Raw genomic sequence first — 18,039 nt, 5'->3', positions numbered from 1 at the left:
GGTCTGAAGCAGAGGAAAATGGCTCCGGTCATGGCACATAGAAGGCCTCGTCCCAGTCTCATTTTTCCTGAGACAATTCTCAACTTTCCAGGTGCTCCTTCAACCTAATCGTGCTCCTACAACCGTCCCTCTTGGAGTGATCGGACAGTTTTTCAGAGAACAGCGTCTTTGTGTTTGAAATGTAGCACTTTTTTTTTTTTCAAGATTTTATTTATTTATTTGTCAGAGAGACAGAGCACGCACAAGCAGGGGGAGTGGCAGAGGGAGAAGGAGGCTCCCCAGTGAGCAGGGAGTCCAACGTGAGGCTCGATCCCAGGACTCTAGGATCGTGATCTGAGCTGAAGGCAGGCGCTTAATGAACTGAGCCGCCCAGGCGTCCCTGAAATGTAGCACTTTTTAGATGATATTCTGATGAGAAATTTTACCCATAGGCATCCATTTGTGAAACGTTAGGAGGGCTGGTTTTTTGCATTCCTCCTAAGAGCATGGATTAATGAGAATCACAACACAGAGAGAAGGGAAGCACTTTAAAACTGTTATGCAACATTTCAACCATACAGAACATGCAGTAACTTTCTGAACACTCATGTATCTACTGCTAAGCTGTATTAAATCCTATCAGTTTACCATACTCCATCAGATTTCTTGAAAGAAAGAAAACATTACAGATAGAATTGAAATACCCTGTGTATCACCTCCAGGATCCCCAAATCCCTTCCACCTCCTCCCAGAGGAAACCACAGTCACAAATTTGGTGTTTATTATTGCCATGACATACATTTGAATCCAAACACTATATATAACATTATTTTCTCTACTTTCAAAAAATTTTTAAAGTGCATTATATATTATACACACTCTGCAACTTGACCTTTTTATCCTACAAAGGCTGCTTAATACTGGTAAGTCACAATATAGGTTTCACTGTAATGTTTAATGTAATAAAATAAAATACTAAAAGACACCGAGGCAGGAAATACACCTTCCAAATTACCAGAAAAGAAACACATTCCACCAATACCATCAATAGAGAAGTCAGAAAATAAAAGAAGCTGCAAAAGTAAGTGACATAAAGTACATTAGAATTAAAGCCAACAACATTTATCACAGCAATAATTGGCATAAATGTGTCCTTTAAAAACAAATAGATTTTCTGCTTTGAATCCTAAAACAAAAACCAACTATGTACTAAAAATGAGAGACACAAGGAACTTAAAAAGCTGAACTTCAAAGGAGGTGAAAAATTATACCAAAAATAAACAAATTTGTTTTGTTGAAAAAGCAGAGGTGGTACTCTTAATTAAAGCAGACAAAGAGAGTCACTTCAAAACGATAAAGGGCATAATTCACAATGAAGACCTGTCACGAATTATTTACACCAAATAAAAAAATAAAAAACCAAAACAACAGAAAAAGAAGTGAAAACAACAGAAAATACAGAGGGGAAGTAAGCAAAAGAGCAGTAGGAAACTGTAACTTAATCCTTTTGAGCTAATTATCTTTGATTCAGCGATCTAAGTACAGTTAAGGACCAGCTATGGTTCCCAAAGTGTAACTGAAAGAGAAGGAGCATCCGTGAAATCGCCCGGCGTGCTTATTAAAAATGCACATTACTGAGCACCAACTCTCACTTGTCAAATCTCAATCTCCTGACACGAAATTTGAGAGCCAATGATTAGTAAGATTGATTTAACAGACAAGCCAGATTCCAAAGCATAAAAACAGAGAATACAGCTTCTCCTCGATATCTAGAGAACACCTCTAAAACTCGATCACACATCACACAGGGAAACTCAACATGTCTCAATGATTCAAGACAGTAGACACATTCTCAGACCACAGCAAAATGAAAGCAGAAACTGATTAAAGATGATGGAATCTACAGAAAGCCTGCAGAAAACATCATACTCTGTGGTGAAAGACTGAATGCTTTTCCCTACAATCTGGAACAAAGCAAGGAGGTCTGTTCTCAACACTCCTGTTCAGCACTGTACTGAAGGATTGAGCCAATGCAATCAGACAAGAAAAATAATTTGTTTTTAAAGAGAGGGAGAAGGGTATTTAAACACCCAAAAGTTTAAAAAATAGATATACTCTCTCTCAAAATACTTTTGAGTCAGAGAAATCAAAACAAACATTGTAGTTATTTTTTTAAGTAGGCTCCATGCCCAACGTGGGGCTTGAACTCACGACCCTGAGATCAGGAGTCACACGCTCTACCGACAAGCCAGCCAGACACCCTTGTAAATATATATATATATATTTTTAAATATGTGAAAACAAAGCTAAACTGAAGGTCTCCTCTGGTTAAATCCCTACCTTGGAGGCTCCAGTGACTCACATCTCAAATCAAATATCAGGTTCTCAGAAAGGCCCTGAGGTTGGTCCCTCTCATATTATCTATCACAGCAGCATCCTTAGTTTAAGTCCCCAAGAGCACTGCCAAAATCTGTAATTATTTAATTAAAGTATGTAGTCAGCTTTTTAATGTCTATCCCAGCCCCTCACTCCATCATGGGTCTGGCTACACAATGAACCAGGCTCCCTGCGAAATGAAAAACAGTGCATCCGTGACACCCCCATGTCAGCTAGTCCTCAGAATGGGATGAAAGCTACAGACACTGCCCCAGATAACACATCATGCCCCAGCACATATTCTGCATCCAACTCAAGATTGTTCACAGAGCCCTTCAAGGAACATCCATCAGCCCAGCGAAGGTCTACACGGACTCCAGATGAGGTATCTCTACTTTGGAGAAAGGCAACAACACCGATGTGATCAGGTGCCACTTAGTTGAAAGATCTGACAGGCAACCATCCTCATCAGCTCCAGAGAGAGGGAAAAATTCAGATGAAAGTCAGGTGGCTTCCAAGGAGAATTTAGAAAACACAGCTCCCCTTGAACAGGTTGTTCAAGTTCAAATCCTGGCTCTGCCCCTTTCTAGTCGTCTGACTTTGGACAAGTTACCTTATTTCTGTTTCCCCTGCTGTCATACAGAGATGCGAACAGCTACCATCTCATGGGGTTGTTCCGATTAAACGAGGAACTGCATATAAGAGCCAGAGTGATGCTGGAGATAGAGCAAGCAACCAGAAAATGTTGACGCTGATGGTGATGATGCACATCAGAGCTCGTGGTCTCTGCTCTGCCAAGTCCACCTCACAGATGGGACTTCTCCCAGGCCATCAAAGGCTGCTCCGCTGACCTACTGCATTGTACCCTTCCCATCATGGCGTCCACAGTCCTCCCTGACTGTTCCAAGAAACTGGATATATCCCTTGGCATTGTCCGATTTCTACTGATTACCAATACAAAATGGCAAATGCCAAACAAAATAGCTAATTGTTTGGCAATACCAAACAAAACGGCAAAAGGCAGACAATCACACATAATCAGAAAACTCTGACAAATAAACTCCGTTCATTCCTCCACATCTCTGTCCGGCCTTTGTCCACTTATGTACATATTTTGGCTTCACTGGATAGAATCACACATACTATTTTGCACTCTTTATTTTCCACCTTGCACCCAAAGCTCCTTCTGTGTTAGCATACATACTGCATTGCCACAGCAGGGCAAGAAACAAGTTAGGACCTAGCTAAGTGACCAACAGGGGCAGAATGACTATGTAAAATATTGAAACCGATTATTGAAACAATAATACTGAATTTTCAAACAAAAGGTTGAAACAGAATACCTTTTGTTTCAACAACTAAATTAATGTGACAATTCTTAGCAAAATCCCACTGCATGTTAGTGTTCACATTTATTAATCTCTTCCAAAAGGACAGGCATTGGGCATAGCTCAATGGCAATTCTCCCCATTAAAAAGGTCCCTTCTCAGATCTGGACCTCAGTGTTTTTCTTCAAGAATGTGGCATACACCTACTTCTTTTCAAATAGTACATCAGAAGGGCAAAACCTATCCACACTTAAGTAGTAGAGTGCTAAAAGTCACTTTGCAGAGCAGCAATAATATCTAAAATCCAATAAGGTAGCTGCTCTGATAGAAAGCTTTCCCACAATCAATTATTTTATAGGTTTTCTGACTAGTGTGAGTTTTCTGATGGGTGATGAGGGATGAGCTCTGGCTGAATGCTTTCCCACATTCATTACAGCTATACGGTTTCTCTCCAGTGTGAGTTCTCTCATGCCTAACGAGGGAAGACCTCTGGCTGAAGGCTCTTCCACACTGATTACATTCATAGGGGTTCTCACCAGTGTGAGTTCGCTCGTGTTGGTTAAGTGAGGAGCGATCACTGAAGGCCTTTCCACATTCATTACATTCGTAGGGCTTCTCACCAGTATGTGTTCTCCTGTGCAAGATCAGGTAAGAACTCTGGCAGAAGGATTTTCCACAGTCTTTGCATTTATAGGGCTTTTCCCCTGTGTGAATCCTCCGGTGCTGGGTAAGAGATGAAATCCTGTTGAAGGCTTTCCCACAGTCACTGCACGTGTAGGGCTTCTCTCCAGTATGAGTTCTCAAGTGTCGTGTGAGGGTTGAGCTGTGCGTAAAGGCTCTCCCACATTCCTGACATTCATATGGTCTCTCTCCTGTATGTATTCTCTGATGTTCACTCAGGGAATGCCTCCGATTAAACATTTTCCCGCAGTGGTAACATTCATAGGGTTTCCCCACCGTATTAATTGTGGTGTGTGTTGTAAGAGCCGTACCATGATTACATGACTCCCCACTTTCTGCATACATACAGATTCCAGTTCTTTTGTGTTGAACAAGGGGACTGTTTGGGCTGATGTCTTTTCCACATTCATTCCCTTCACAGGGCCTCTGGTCTGAGTATCCCATCTGATGATGTTTTAAGAACAGATCAGCTACCAAACTCTCAATATCAAGATCACAGTCATGGAAATGTTTTCCTACAAAACCTCCTTGTGATAAAGCAAGGTCTGAGTTCATACTACAGGTTTCCCCAAACTCACGCCAGGCAGTGGTCTCCTTTGGAGCAAATGCCTCTGCTTGGGTATATGCCATTTGCCTCAAAAGCCTGTGGGAGTCTTCATGGTTCTCCTCCAGCTGACCACATGCCCAGTGTTCTCTGGGGAGCTTTATGATATTCATACCACTGGCTGGTTCTTCCTCCAAAACCACCTTCTTATAAATTGACTCTTGGCTTTTCAGACTAGTCTCCAAATCTGAAATAAATTAAGGGGGTGGGGGGGGGGGGAGAAACATTTAACTTAATAATAGTGGGACAAAAGTACTTCCAACATATACAAGGCACATGTGAATTCATGTTCAAATATCAGCACTCAACACGGGGGAAAACAGGAAAAGATCCTAAGGACAGGAAGCAGTGTAAGAAGCTGGACAATGATGAAAAAGGGGAGAAAAAAATGTAAATATAGAAGGAATGGCTCTACAAAGGAGGGAGAAGGAGAATGGCAGAGAGAAAGAATCATCAAGAAAGCAGACAGGGAAGAGAAGCAACAAGAAATACAGGTAGAACAGCTTCAAGAAAGAAATGGGATATCTTTTCTCTGCACCCACAGCGGGTGGTAGAAGCCAGTGCATAGGGTAAGGTTGCCGGAGATGAACCGAAGGTATCTGAGAAAGAGCAACCAAAGACCTCAACCTTCTCCTTATAGAGCTCGGGCCTCTGTGGAGAGATCTCTGATCTGCAGTCCCCAAGATGCCACCCCCACTCAATGGCTTGTATCTGCCTGGCTCTCACCTGAACAGGAGGTTTGGGGACTTCCTTGTGGCCCCATCCACATGGCTTCTCCTGGCTCCAAGTGGGAAGGCACCACTGGTAAAAAGAGTGGACACCCCGCCCATGGGGAAGGACTGGTGGCCGGAGAGGCTTGTGTTGGGGAAAGTGTGCCATCGTCAATGCCGGTATCAGAACTTTGGTTCTTCAAGGCTCCTGAAAGAGACAAGAGTACACTGGAGAGGTGGCATGTTGACCAAGCTGACCAATTTTCCTGATTAAAAACCTGTGGATCTTACATTTCCCCAAGAAAGATCTACAAATGGCCACCAAGCACACGAAAAGATGTTCAACGTCATTAACCATTAGGGAAATGCAAATCAAAACCACAGTGAGACATCACTTCATACCTAGTAGGATGGGTTTGATTTTTTTTTTTTTAAAAGCAAAAGCAGAAAATAAGTTTTAGAGAGGATGTGGAAAAATCAGAATCCTTGTGCATGGCTGTTAAGATGGTGCTGTGAAAACCAGCTTGGTGGCTCCTCAAAAAGGTAAACATAGAATTACTGTTGGACCTAGCAATGCCACTTCTGGGTATGGACCCAAGGTTGCTGAAAGCAGGGAAGTGAAGTACTATTTGCACACCCACATTCACAGCGACTGAAAAGTCGAAACAACCCAAATGTCCATCTATGGACAAGTGGATAAATAAAATGTGGCCCATCCAAACAGTGGAATATTATTTAGCCATAAAAAGTAATGAAATTCTGCTGAAGGCTTTCCCACAGTCACTGCACGTGCGAGGGTTGAGCTGTGCGCAAAGGCTCTCCCCAACCCCTGCCACGACTCGGAGGGACCCCGAGGACACCGGGCTCAGTGAGAGGAGCCAGACCCAGAAGGACACAACCCGCAGGACCCCACTCCCAGGAGGTCCCCAGAGGAGTCCCGTCCACAGAAACAGAGAGGAGAGGGTGGGAGCCGGGGCTGGGGCAGGGGGTGGGGACAGAGTCTCCGTGGGGGGAGATGGAACGTTCTGGAGACGGAGGGTGGGGGTGAGGAGTCCGTGCTTAGTGAGTATAGGGTTTCTCTCTGAGGTGATGAAAAGGTTTTGGAAACAGCGCTGATGGTCCTACAACATTTTGAATGTAATTACTGCCTCTGAATTGTATACCTAAAAAATGGATTAAGAAGGCAAATTTTACGTTACATGTATTCTACAACAAAAAAAATTTTTAATGGTGACTCTGTAGCCAAGAGGACTCAGGGACGTTATCTCAGACTAAGGTGCGAGGTGCGTCTCAACAGCAGCTTGGGCAATCATACAACGAAGAAATCAGGCCATTCCCTGCATTGAAGAGCCCAGTGAACCATGCGCCCCACAGGGGCAGGAACCACGGCCGCCGTATTCACCCCACAATGCCCACTTCCTAACCCAGCTCTGGAGGCAGTGTAGACGCTGAGTGAGCGTGAACGGAGGAGTGGGTGGATGCACGCGGCTGGTCTTACCCAGGGCGGCCAGGTTCGCGCAGGTGTCCAGCATCACCTCTCTGTAGAGCCTCCTCTGCGCAGAATCCAGCATCGCCCACTCCTCCCGGGAGAAGTCCACGGCCACATCCTCCAAGGTCACTAACTCCTGAAACATCACATCGGTTCTGCTCAGGCACGCCCCCGCCCCCCATCCGCGGTCACAGGAGGAGCACAGAGGGAGGTGGTCCACGTGGAGCGGGTGCGCAGCCCAGAGGTCAGACTGCCAGTGCAGGACGGCCGGAGGGGCACATGCGGCCCATTTGCTGTTGTTGTTGTAAAGACTGATTGATTGCTTGATTGATTGTCAGAGAGAGAATGCGCACAAGCAGGGGGTGCGGCAGACAGAGGGAGAGGGAGAAGCAGGCTTCCCGCCGAGCAGGGAGCCTGATACGGGACTCGATCCCACGACCCTGGGATCATGACCTGAGCCGAAGGCAGATGCTTCATTGACTGAGCTACCCAGGCGCCACAAAATTAAAAGTTTCTGTGTTTCTCCCACCCAGAAGAAAAAAGTTAGCACCCAGGACTGCCACAAAATTTTAAAGTGGGGACGCCTGGGTGGCTCAGTCGGTCAAGTGTCTGGCTCTCGATTTCGGGTCAGGTCATGATCCCAGGGTGCTGGGCTCCCTGCTCTGTGCGGAGTCTGCTGGAGATTGTCTCCCTTTCCCTCTGCTCCTCCCCTGCTCACACTCTCGCCCTCTCTCAAATAAATAAAATATTTAAAAAAAAAATGTTAGATAAAGTAGGAAAAAACAGGCTTTTTTCCAGGCCAGCAGCCGCTGCTGCAACCTTCCCCAGGCCCCCTCACATTCCTGCTGCCTTCTTCCCAGCGAGCTCTAGGGTTAACCCTGCAACTGCTGAACTCACTGCAAGGCTTTGAGTAAATATGCAATTAAATAAAAAGGAAAACAATTTTAATGGCTTTGAACTTTGTGACTATTACATATGGATGTACAATTAAAAATGAGTGTGAAATATCACTTCATATTTATTAAATATAAAAACATATTTATATTTAACATTTATAATAAATATTATTTGTTTAAAATTATAATAAGTAAATATATATATAAATATATTCTTGTAATTTCATAATGGATCATCTCAGTCAGGGAAGACTGGGGAAAAAGTCTCCCAAGTCTCAGGGAAAACTTGGACACAAGTTTTTTGTTTTTTGCTGCCTGGTGAGCAGGTTAAAATGTACGCTCTTTAAATACTAAAACCAAGTCTCCATGACTCATGATTTGTATGACTTACACCTATTGGAAAACAGCATGAAGAGAGAGGCGATCCCCAGATGGAGAAATGATGTTGGGGTTTTAAAGACTCAGGTCTGAGCCGCTAAGGGGCTCGTGATCCCGCGTGGCCTGGAGAGATGAGGACCCTCCAGCCTGACCGCCTCGATTTGAGTGGCTCCACTTATGTGCACATGAAGGCAGACAAGAAAGGAAGGGCCGCTGCCCAGCCCTGTGGCATCTCAGCTTTGCCGCTGCTGAGGGACAAGCCGCTGGCTTTGTTTGGAGCCCTGACCTCACAGGTCCTGGGCCCAGCTGAAACCTCACAGTGTCCCCAAGGGCTGTGTCAGGCCTGAAGCAGGTGTGCCTGCGATGACCAGGACTTTGATGCAGGGGCCAGAGCGGATTGAAGACCTCTCTCCAGGGGGCCCCAAATAGGACAACGTCATAGATACTGACTGGACATCTTGGTCACTCAGAAATGACCCCAGGAAAGGGCTTGTTCTCTGAGGGACCACCTGAACTCGAGCTGTTGGTCACCTCTGTATTTCTGACGCAGACACTGATCACGTTCCCAAAGCTATGAGTTAGGGGACAGGGACCCCGCCTACCACTCTCCACAGATCTGCTGTCCCAGCTGATGGTGGCTTCTGCTCCCCCTCTCTCCTGATGCTCATGCCCCAGAAGGCGGCTTCCCACCAAATGCAGCTGTCCCCAGGCTTCGGAAGGAAGGGACCCTGACACCTGCCATGATGTGGAGGGACCCCGAGGACACCGGGCTCAGTGAGAGGAGCCAGATACAGAAGAACAGACACATCCCGCAGGACCCCACTCCCAGGAGGTCCCCAGAGGAGTCCCGTGCACACAGACAGAGAGGAGAGGGTGGGAGCCGGGGCTGGGGCAGGGGGTGGGGAGTCCGTGCTTCATTGGGACAGAGTCTCCGTGTGGGAAGATGGAAAGTTCTGGAGACGGAGGGTGGGGGTGGTCGCAGGACCATATGAGTGTGCTTCATGCTGCGAGCTATGTACTGAAAGTGGTTACGATGGTGAATTTCATGTTGTGTGTATTTGACCACAATTTTGAAAATTATTTTTAAATAAGGATGGCATAGCTCCTCCCGCCATGGGGGAAACGTGCGGTCTTCGGGCCACAAGGACACGCTCCCAGCCCAGGAAGGAAGCACAGCTCTCCTGTGGGGAAAGGTGTGCTAAATCCACTGTACGCCTTTCCTTAGACACCCAAGAAGCAGGGGTACTCGGACCCAGATGCTCATGGGCAGTGCTCCCTCGGTTCCCAGGTAGCAAGGAATGCAAGTCTGGTAGGAGCACTTCCCCTGACACACTGGGCATCTTCAGGGCCGGAGGAAGTCCCCACTCACCTGGGGCCATGGGGGCAGGTAGCCAGCAGCCATTCTCTTCTCTTGGGAGCAGTTTCCAAGGCAGGCAGAGCTGTGGGAGAAGGGACCGTGAAGCCCAGGCCCAGACCTGTCCCCAGTCCCCAAATCCTGGACCCGGAGACCTCTGCAACCAATCCAGGTGTCCCCCCAACAGTGTGGTCAACAGAAGCCAGGACAGAGGCCGTGGGCCTTAACGGCTACTTAACCCAGGCTCAGACGGAGAGACTGAAGGTCTCAGAAGCTTATGGAACGCACCCACTCCATTGCAAAGCAGTCTGTGTGAATGTCCTGGGGCCACTGAAACAGACAACCACAAGCTGGGAGGCTGAAGACCGCAGAGACTTACTCTCTCACATTCTGGAGGCCACAAGTCAGATCAAGGTCTCAGGTCTGCACCCCCCTCCAGCGGCTTCAGAAGAGGGTCCTTCCTGCCTCTTCCAGGTTCTGGGCACTCCAGCTGGCCCTGGGCGCGTGGCCACGTCCCTCCAGTCTCTGCCTCCATGGTCACATGGCTGTCTCCCGAATCTGTGTCTCTCTTCTTATGAGGACACCAAGTCATTGGATTAGGCCCGCCTACTCCAATATGACCTCGCCTTCACTAACACCATCTGCAAAGATCCTATTTCCAAATAAGCTCACATTCTAAGGTTCCGGGTGGACATGAATTTTGTGGGGAACACCATTCAACCTAGTAGGACCACCCAGGCTCAAACTCTGGAAGGCTCAGTTCAGAGCCCACAGGCGCCCCCACCCTGGGCATGTCTCAGATTCATGTCTGCCTTCCCACAGCCCAGCTGGCTTCCTGGACTCATTCCCTGACCCAACTTTAGTTGGGCCACTCTGAACCCTCCTTTCAGCCAGGCCTCGACCTCTGAGCTTCTGAGTTTAGTTCTGCATTACCCAGTTTTAGCAAGAGCCCCTGCCCTGTGTCTGATCCCCCAGAGAGCTGGCTGGTCCCCCCATCCCCCGGCCAGGTGGCGTGGGGATCACCCAGCCTGCCTGCAGCAGCAGCCCCATCAGCTCTGTTTAGCCAGAGTCCCCCTGATGTGCCCTCTTGGCAAGTGCCCGTCCACTGACCCCCTCCTGCTCCGTTGCCACATACCCCGGCTTGTCCACGCTGCATCAGGGATGGAGCCCCGGTCCACTGGGAGGTCTCTCCCCACTGCCACAGGGCCTGAGCAGACTGTTTCCAGCACGCTAATGAGTATCTGGCTCTGGCCCTCAGTGACGGCATCCTGAAGCAGTCCCCACTCTGTCCCCACTCACCACAGGTGAGTGACCTGCCCGCTCTGGGTGCTGTGATCCATGTGTAAACTCTAAACTCTCACACAGACTCACGAGGAATGAATGGACACTTGTGATGGGCTTGATCTGGATTCCTGGATGAAAACTTCAAAAAAAATCACTGCCCCCCCCACATTAACAGAAAATCACCACAGAAACACCCCAGTAATCCTACCTGCAGACAAGACCCACCGATGCACACAATTCGTTACTGGGGAGACTCCAAGGAGAGGCGGGACATTGGTCATGCCTCCAAAATATGCTAATTAGCACCCTGGTTTTAACACATCTGTAAACCCTTCCATGTTTCTCCTCCAGGAGGTGGAGCTTGGCCTCCCCAGACCCCTGCTTTCCATGTGGGTTGACTCAGTGACTTGCTTCCAATAAACACAGCAGATCAAGGGAGACACGGCGACCTTATTCCCGGAGAAACCTGTCAGACCCCACCCGAGCGAGGTGATCAAGGCTGGAGTCACCAGCGCCGAGGACTGGACGGCAGATATCCCCTGATGTGACATGACACCACTGGGGTACCCTCCCCCAAAACCATAACCCCAGTGTAATCATGAGGAAACATCAGACAAACTCAACCCATGGGACCTTCTACAAACACCTGGCCAGTGCTCTTCAAAAGCACCAAGGTCATGAAAGACAAGGAAAGTATGAGAAACAGTCACAGACTGGAGGAGCCCAAGAAGAAAGGCAAGGTGACAAAATGTCCTGCAGGACCCTGGATGGGTTTCCTGGGCCAGAAGGAAGATGGTAGTGGGAAATCTGGGGAAATCTGAAAAAGTCTGCCATGTAGTTAATAGAACAGAACCAGCGTTAATCTCTTGGTTGGTTGATGCTTTTTTTTTTTTTTTTTTTTTTAGTGTGTGGTAAGAACACCCAACATGAGATTTACCCTCATGACCCATTTTAGGTGCATGACGCCCTATCGCTGACTCATCCTGCTGAACTGAGACCTGATGCCGCCCGCCCCCTCCCGTCCATGCTCCGGGTCGCATCTTGGTTGCGATCAACGCCCCACAGTAGGTGTCGATGACATGAGGAGAAGCATTCCCAGTAAGGGGTAAGGCGGTGTTAACCCTGGGGTACTGCAAATCGGTTCTTGGGGTGGGGAGGGGAGGTCAGAAAAAGTGCTCTTTTTATTTATAAGGCACAGATGCGTGTTCAGTACAAAGGTGGATACACGCACACCTACACATAATGCATTGTTTGGTATCGAAGATCTGTGACAACCCCGCATCCAGCAAGTCTGCGGGGCCATTCCTCCCACGGCGTTTGCTCACTTCGTGTCTCTGTGCCACAGCAATCTCACGAGCTTATTACTGTGGTTGTTATGGAGATCGGTGGTCAGTGATGATGCCTTGCAGAAAGCTCAGATGACGGTTTGCGTTTATTAGCAAGAAAGTATTTTTAAATTAAGGCATGTACATGATATTTTTAGACATCACGCTACCGCACACCTAATGGACTCCAGGACGGTGTAAACATAACTTTTATGAACCCTGGGAAACCCGAAATGCACACAACTCGCTTTACTGTCGGTGATCTGGAACCGAACCTGCAGTATCTCCAACGTAAGTCTGTGTACATGTAACTTTTCTTACGGGCTAAACGGTGTCCCCTCCAAATTCATACCTTCAAGTCCCAACCACAGGACCTCAGAAGGTGACTGTATTTCAAGATAGGGCTCTTAAAGAGGTAATTAAGTCAAAATGAGGTCATTAGGAATGGGCCCTGGTCCCATAAAACCCGTGTCCTTGTAAGAAGAGAGGACTGGGTGGGGGGGGGGGGGCGCCTGGGTGGCTCAGTAGTTAAGCATCTGCCTTCGGCTCAGGTCATGATCCCGGGGTCCTGGGATTGAGCCCCACATGGGGCTCCCTGCTCAGCGGGAAGCCTGCTTGTCCCCCTCCTTCCTGCTGGTGCTCTTTCTCACTCTCTCTGTGTCTCTCAAATAAATAAATAAAAAATAAGAAAAGAAGAGAGCATTGGGATACAGACACACACAGAGAAGACCACGGGAGGGCGCAGAGAGGAGACAGCTGTCTACCGCCAAGGAGAGAGGCTTCAGAACGAAATCAAGCCTGTCGACACCTCGATCTCAGGCCACCGGCTCCAGGTCTGGGAGAGAACCGAGCTCTGTGGTGTGAGCCTCCCCGTCCGCAGGGCTCTGTGGCAGCCCCCACACACTGATGCCTCTGTGGTATTCAATCTTCGTGGGGGGGCTGATCAGTATCAACGTGCTGGCTTTGATCACTGTTGTGAGACATGCCAATGGGGGAAGCTGGGTGATGGGTACAGGGGGCTCTGCCCCACTTCTGCAACATCTGTGAGTCTATAATTAATTTGCAACTAAACATTTAAAAAAATAGCCTCCTGCCAGAAAGAATTTCACAGGGAAGGGCAATTGGGACACAAGAATCCCCACAAGGTTGCTTGGGGCGAGGGCAAACGAAGAAGCCAGGCTGAGTGTGCACGAGGGGGGAGCTATGGGGGGCTCCGTGTGCCATCTGCACACCTCTTCCCCAAATCCCTTCAAAATGAAAAGCTCGCTCAAGTAAAGACGCTTCTCCCAAGGTGATACTCAGATGACCGAGGGGCACACGGAAAGATGCTCAACATCATGAGTCATTGGGGAAACACAGATCAAACCCACAGGGAGGTAGCATCTCGCCCCCAGCAGGATGACTAGCATCAGAAAGGCAAGAACAGGGGTTGGGGAGCATGGGGAGAAATGGACCCCTTGGGCACCACTGGTGGGCATGGACAACGGGGCCGCCGCCATGGAAGACAGTCTGGTGGTTCCTCGAATGGTTAAACACAGTTACCATGGGACCCACGCTCCCTGCCCAAGAGAAACAAAAACATACGTCCACACAAACATTTGTTCACAAATGTTCACGGCAGTGTGACTCACAGTCACCCAAAGGTGGAAGCAACCCAAAGGTCTGTCAACAGATGAATGGGTAAACACATGTGCTCCGTCTACACAGCAGATTGTTATTCAGCCTTAAAAAGAAGTGTAGCCCTGACACACACTACGTGGACCGACCCTGAGGCCACGACACTCAGGGAGGGAACCAGACACAGAAGGCCCCACGGGTGTGAGTCCACGTGTGTGACACGTCTCCAGAACAGGCTCATCCATGAACAGGAAGTAGATCTGTTTTTGCCACGGGCTAGAGAATAGGGCTGGGAGGTAACGGCTCATGGGGACAGAGTTTCTTGAGAGAATGATGAAAGGATCCAGAATTAGGCAGACATGGTGACTGCTCAACTCTGTGCATATACTCTAAGTCACTGAACTGCATGCCCTAAATGAACTAACTGTATGGTGTGTGGATTACATCTAAATAAAACTATTACCAAAAAAATAAAACTAACAAACCTGAAAAAAAAAAACTTGTCAACAGTTAAATATATATAACACACACACGTAATATAAGGCAAGACGGCAAAGGCTGGCAAGGATATACACCAAATGGTATCATGGCTAACTCCAGGAGGGACCAGTAATTGCTTAAATTATCAAGGAAGGGGCGCCTGGGTGGCTCAGTCGTTAAGCGTCTACCTTCGGCTCAGGTCATGATCCCAGAGTCCTGGGATCGAGCCCCACATCTGCTCCCTGCTCCGCGGGAAGCCTGCTTCTCCCTCTCCCGCTCCTCCTGCTCGTGTTCCCTCTCTCGCTCTCTCTGTCAAATAAATAAATTAACTAAAAAAAATTATCAAGGAAGACATGATCCGTGATGCCAACTTCTTTTGCAAACCATTTATGAAGTGAAACTGAGATAAACTAGAACAAAAGCTTGACAACCTGAGCGGGGAGCCAGAGAGGACGTGCTGCAGAATTCACCAGAGAGCTGGCTCCGACTCACTGGGAGCACGTGGTCTCAGCTATGCAGGGCAGAGGGCCCGCTGGCCAGACCCCCGGGGCATCAGGTGTCTCTCTAGGACACACGTGCTCCACCCTGAGCAGGCACCTGCTGGTGAAAACACTGCCCGGTGCTGAGTCAGGTGATCTACAAGATACGCTCAAGGCCTGACCTTCCAGTACCCGTGAAAGTGACCTTCTTTGCAAACAGGAAATTTGCAGATATGACTAAGTCATCCAAGAGTCGAGTGGGTCCTGATGCACAATGACGGACGGTGTCCTTAAAAGGGACACGGACACACAGGGAGAAGGCCATGTGGCAGTGGACGCAGAGACGAGTGACACAGCTTCGAGCCAAGGGATGCCAAGGGTTGAGAGGGACCCTCAGAAGCTGTAAGAGGCAGGGAGCATCCTCTCCTTGGGCCTTCGGAGGGAGCAGGGCACTGCTGACCCTTGACTTCGGACTTCCGGCCTCCAGAATGTGAGAGTGGAGGTTTCTGTTGCATTGGCCACGCAGGCTGTGGTGCTCTGCTCTGGCGGCCCCAGGACACTCACAAACACCAGAGGCAAACAGAGAGGGAGGGCTCTGGTCCTCGCTTTAGTCTTGTTGCCCGGGAGCTTCATGCAGGGGACGGAACACGGCTACCACCCTGGCCCCCACACTGCATGCGGTGCCGTCCTTGTTCTGGGGACACTGCAGCTCACGGCAATGGGTCCAGGTCCCCCGGCCCCTTCCTAGCTTTTCCAGACCAATTCTCTGCCACCCTCTCAAGGTTTGAAGACCCTCCTAATCGCGGTGCATGTCAGCGGCCCCCTACACCCCCTCCTTCACCCAGGCCTGTGGCACGTGGCTCAGGATTTTCCCTCTCAATGTCTGAACCACAGAAACTCATCCTTTCTCCACAGGAAGGCCAGATGAGGCCCGATGGGGGCTTCCTCACAAGAACAATGAAATGCACCCCAGGGAAGGGGAGAGACTGGAGGGCTTGGTGCTGGGACACTGGCAGAATGGTCAGCTGCTTCCTCCTCCCCTGGCCGGTGAGCTGGGCATAAACGGAGTGGACCCTCGATACCACTAGAACCACAGGGCCACAGGGTAAGTCACCCACGGTCCCCTAGGGACAGTCACTCCCAAATGAGAGCTCGCTGGTTTCGGGGATTCCATCCGCCCGAAAAGACTCCCTGTGCCTTGATGATCTGCCCTCCCGAGGCCCTAGGATGCTGCACACAATTAAATACACACCCTGAGGGGAGTGGGGAGCACGAGACACAGCTGCTGGGGTTGGGTCTCTCTGGTTCGTACCGTCTGACCCTTTGGGAATTTATTCTGCTATCTAGTGAGCAGGGATCTGACTCAGGTGTTTTTCCGGATAATTAATGTAGGGTCTCTCCCCTACCCCCTCCCCCGGGGCGCTGTGGGCACTGGGGCGGGATCGTTCTCTGGGGCGGGGCCGTCCGGGCGCTGTGGGGTCTGAGCGGCATTCCTGGCCCCACTCCCTCGATGCCAGGCACTCCCCCCCCCCCGCGTGACAACCACCAATGTCCCCAGACCCTGCCCACGGGGGACGGGGACAGGCAGAATCGCCCCGGGGAGACCTCTGGCTAGCCCAGGGAAGCCCGGGGGTTCCAAGCCCTCTCCGCCTTCAAGAGCAAACAGGTCCATTCCATTTCCCTTCCAAGTCTGGGCTGGACGAGCTGTCGTCCGCTCCTGGCAGCGCGCGCCCCCGGGGGTCTCACACGGGGGCTCCCCCCAAGGAAGGCTTGGACTCTGCCGTTCTGGGAGCTGGGCGGCCTTTCCGACCGTCCCGTGCCGCCTCCACGGGAACGCCGAGGCCCCGCTCCCGCCCGGACCCCCGCGCAGACCCCGCACACCGGGCTTCGGGCGCGGCCGGCCAGGAAGGCGCGAAGCACCGCCTGCGGCTACGCCGCCCCAAAACGGGCGCAGGTGTCACCGGGAGCGCACCGCTCGGGCGCCACCGGCTCCCACCCCGGCCCGCGGCGCCGACGCGGTCCCCGCGCCGGTCCCGGACCCCTCCTCCCTCCGGCCCGCGCCCCCGCCCCGTTCACTCACGCCGCGCCGCCGCCGCCGCCGCCGCCGCCGCCGCCCCCGCACGCGCTCCCAGGACGGACGCGGCAGTGCGCCTGCGCACCGCGTGGCCGCGAACTACAAGTCCCAGGAGCTGCGGGTCTGGCGCTGGGTTCCCCCGTGCCTCTGGGGCAACGAGTCTAGTCACAGCGCCATCAGCGGGCGGGAGGTGTCTCCGCAGGACGGAGAAGCTTCCTGCCCAGCGGCAGATGCGCCCAGCGCTTGGCCTGTCCCTGAATGAGGGAGAAAATGCGAGTGATGTATTTGGCACGATGCCTGAGACATAAAGATTTGCCTATTTATTAACAAGTTATGTAAATATGTAATCCAATTTTTACTTGGTAAAACTGTTATAAGGATATTTATCAGTAATACTGATAGATGGACTTGTGTTATTAATAATATGTTGAAATAATAAAACTACCATAATTAATATAGTAATGTATCATAGGTTCATAATATATATTGTTATTATCAACTATGATATTCTGTATAATACAGTAAAATGTAACCATCTAATGATAAAATAATATCAATAAGTTATATAAATATGTGATCAATTATACATTTTAAAAATTATGATGATGATTATTGGCCCAAACCATGATATGTATTATGTCTTTCAGTATACTATTGTTTTTCTTTTTCAAATGTTTATTTAAATTCTGGTTAGTTGATGTATCGTGCAATATTCATTTCTGGAGTAGAATTCAGTGATTCATCACTTACATACAACACCCAGTGCTCATCACAAGTGCCCTCCTTAATACCCATCCCCCACTTAGCCCATCCCCCACCCACCTCCCTCCATCAACGCTCAGTTTGTTCTCTATGGTTAAGAGTCTCTTATGGTTTTTTCCCCTTCTCTCTTTTTTTCCTTCCCATATGTTTATCTGTTTAATTTCCTAAATTCCACATATGAGTGAAATCATACGGTATATGTCTTTCTCTGACTGACTTATTT

At 49.4% G+C, this 18,039-nt stretch overlaps 1 protein-coding gene across 5 annotated transcripts; it reads right to left on the bottom strand.

Annotated features, from left to right (window-relative positions):
* Positions 1 to 2,165: 2,165 nt before the first annotated feature.
* ZNF554 (zinc finger protein 554) lies at positions 2,166 to 17,118 on the bottom strand. Of its 5 annotated transcripts, XM_027582570.2 has the most exons (6): positions 10,931 to 11,189; positions 10,175 to 10,366; positions 9,811 to 9,880; positions 7,177 to 7,303; positions 5,695 to 5,886; positions 2,166 to 5,155 (listed from the first exon to the last, which is right to left on the bottom strand). In XM_027582570.2, the coding sequence occupies exons 3-6, from the start codon at positions 9,841 to 9,843 to the stop codon at positions 3,981 to 3,983; spliced, it is 1,527 nt and encodes a 508-aa protein (XP_027438371.1). In that variant the 5' UTR covers positions 9,844 to 9,880; positions 10,175 to 10,366; positions 10,931 to 11,189; the 3' UTR covers positions 2,166 to 3,980. The 5 variants fall into 5 exon arrangements, with proteins under 5 accessions (XP_027438371.1, XP_027438370.1, XP_027438374.1 ...); XM_027582569.2 differs by lacking the exons at positions 10,175 to 10,366; positions 10,931 to 11,189 and adding an exon at positions 17,061 to 17,118; XM_027582573.2 differs by lacking the exons at positions 10,175 to 10,366; positions 10,931 to 11,189 and adding an exon at positions 17,061 to 17,073 and having other exon boundaries at positions 7,177 to 7,300.
* Positions 17,119 to 18,039: the final 921 nt, after the last annotated feature.

This window comes from Zalophus californianus, chromosome 1, assembly GCF_009762305.2.
Source record: "Zalophus californianus isolate mZalCal1 chromosome 1, mZalCal1.pri.v2, whole genome shotgun sequence".
NCBI classification, from domain to species: domain Eukaryota; kingdom Metazoa; phylum Chordata; class Mammalia; order Carnivora; family Otariidae; genus Zalophus; species Zalophus californianus.
This window is presented reverse-complemented; position numbering and strand designations above follow the sequence as displayed.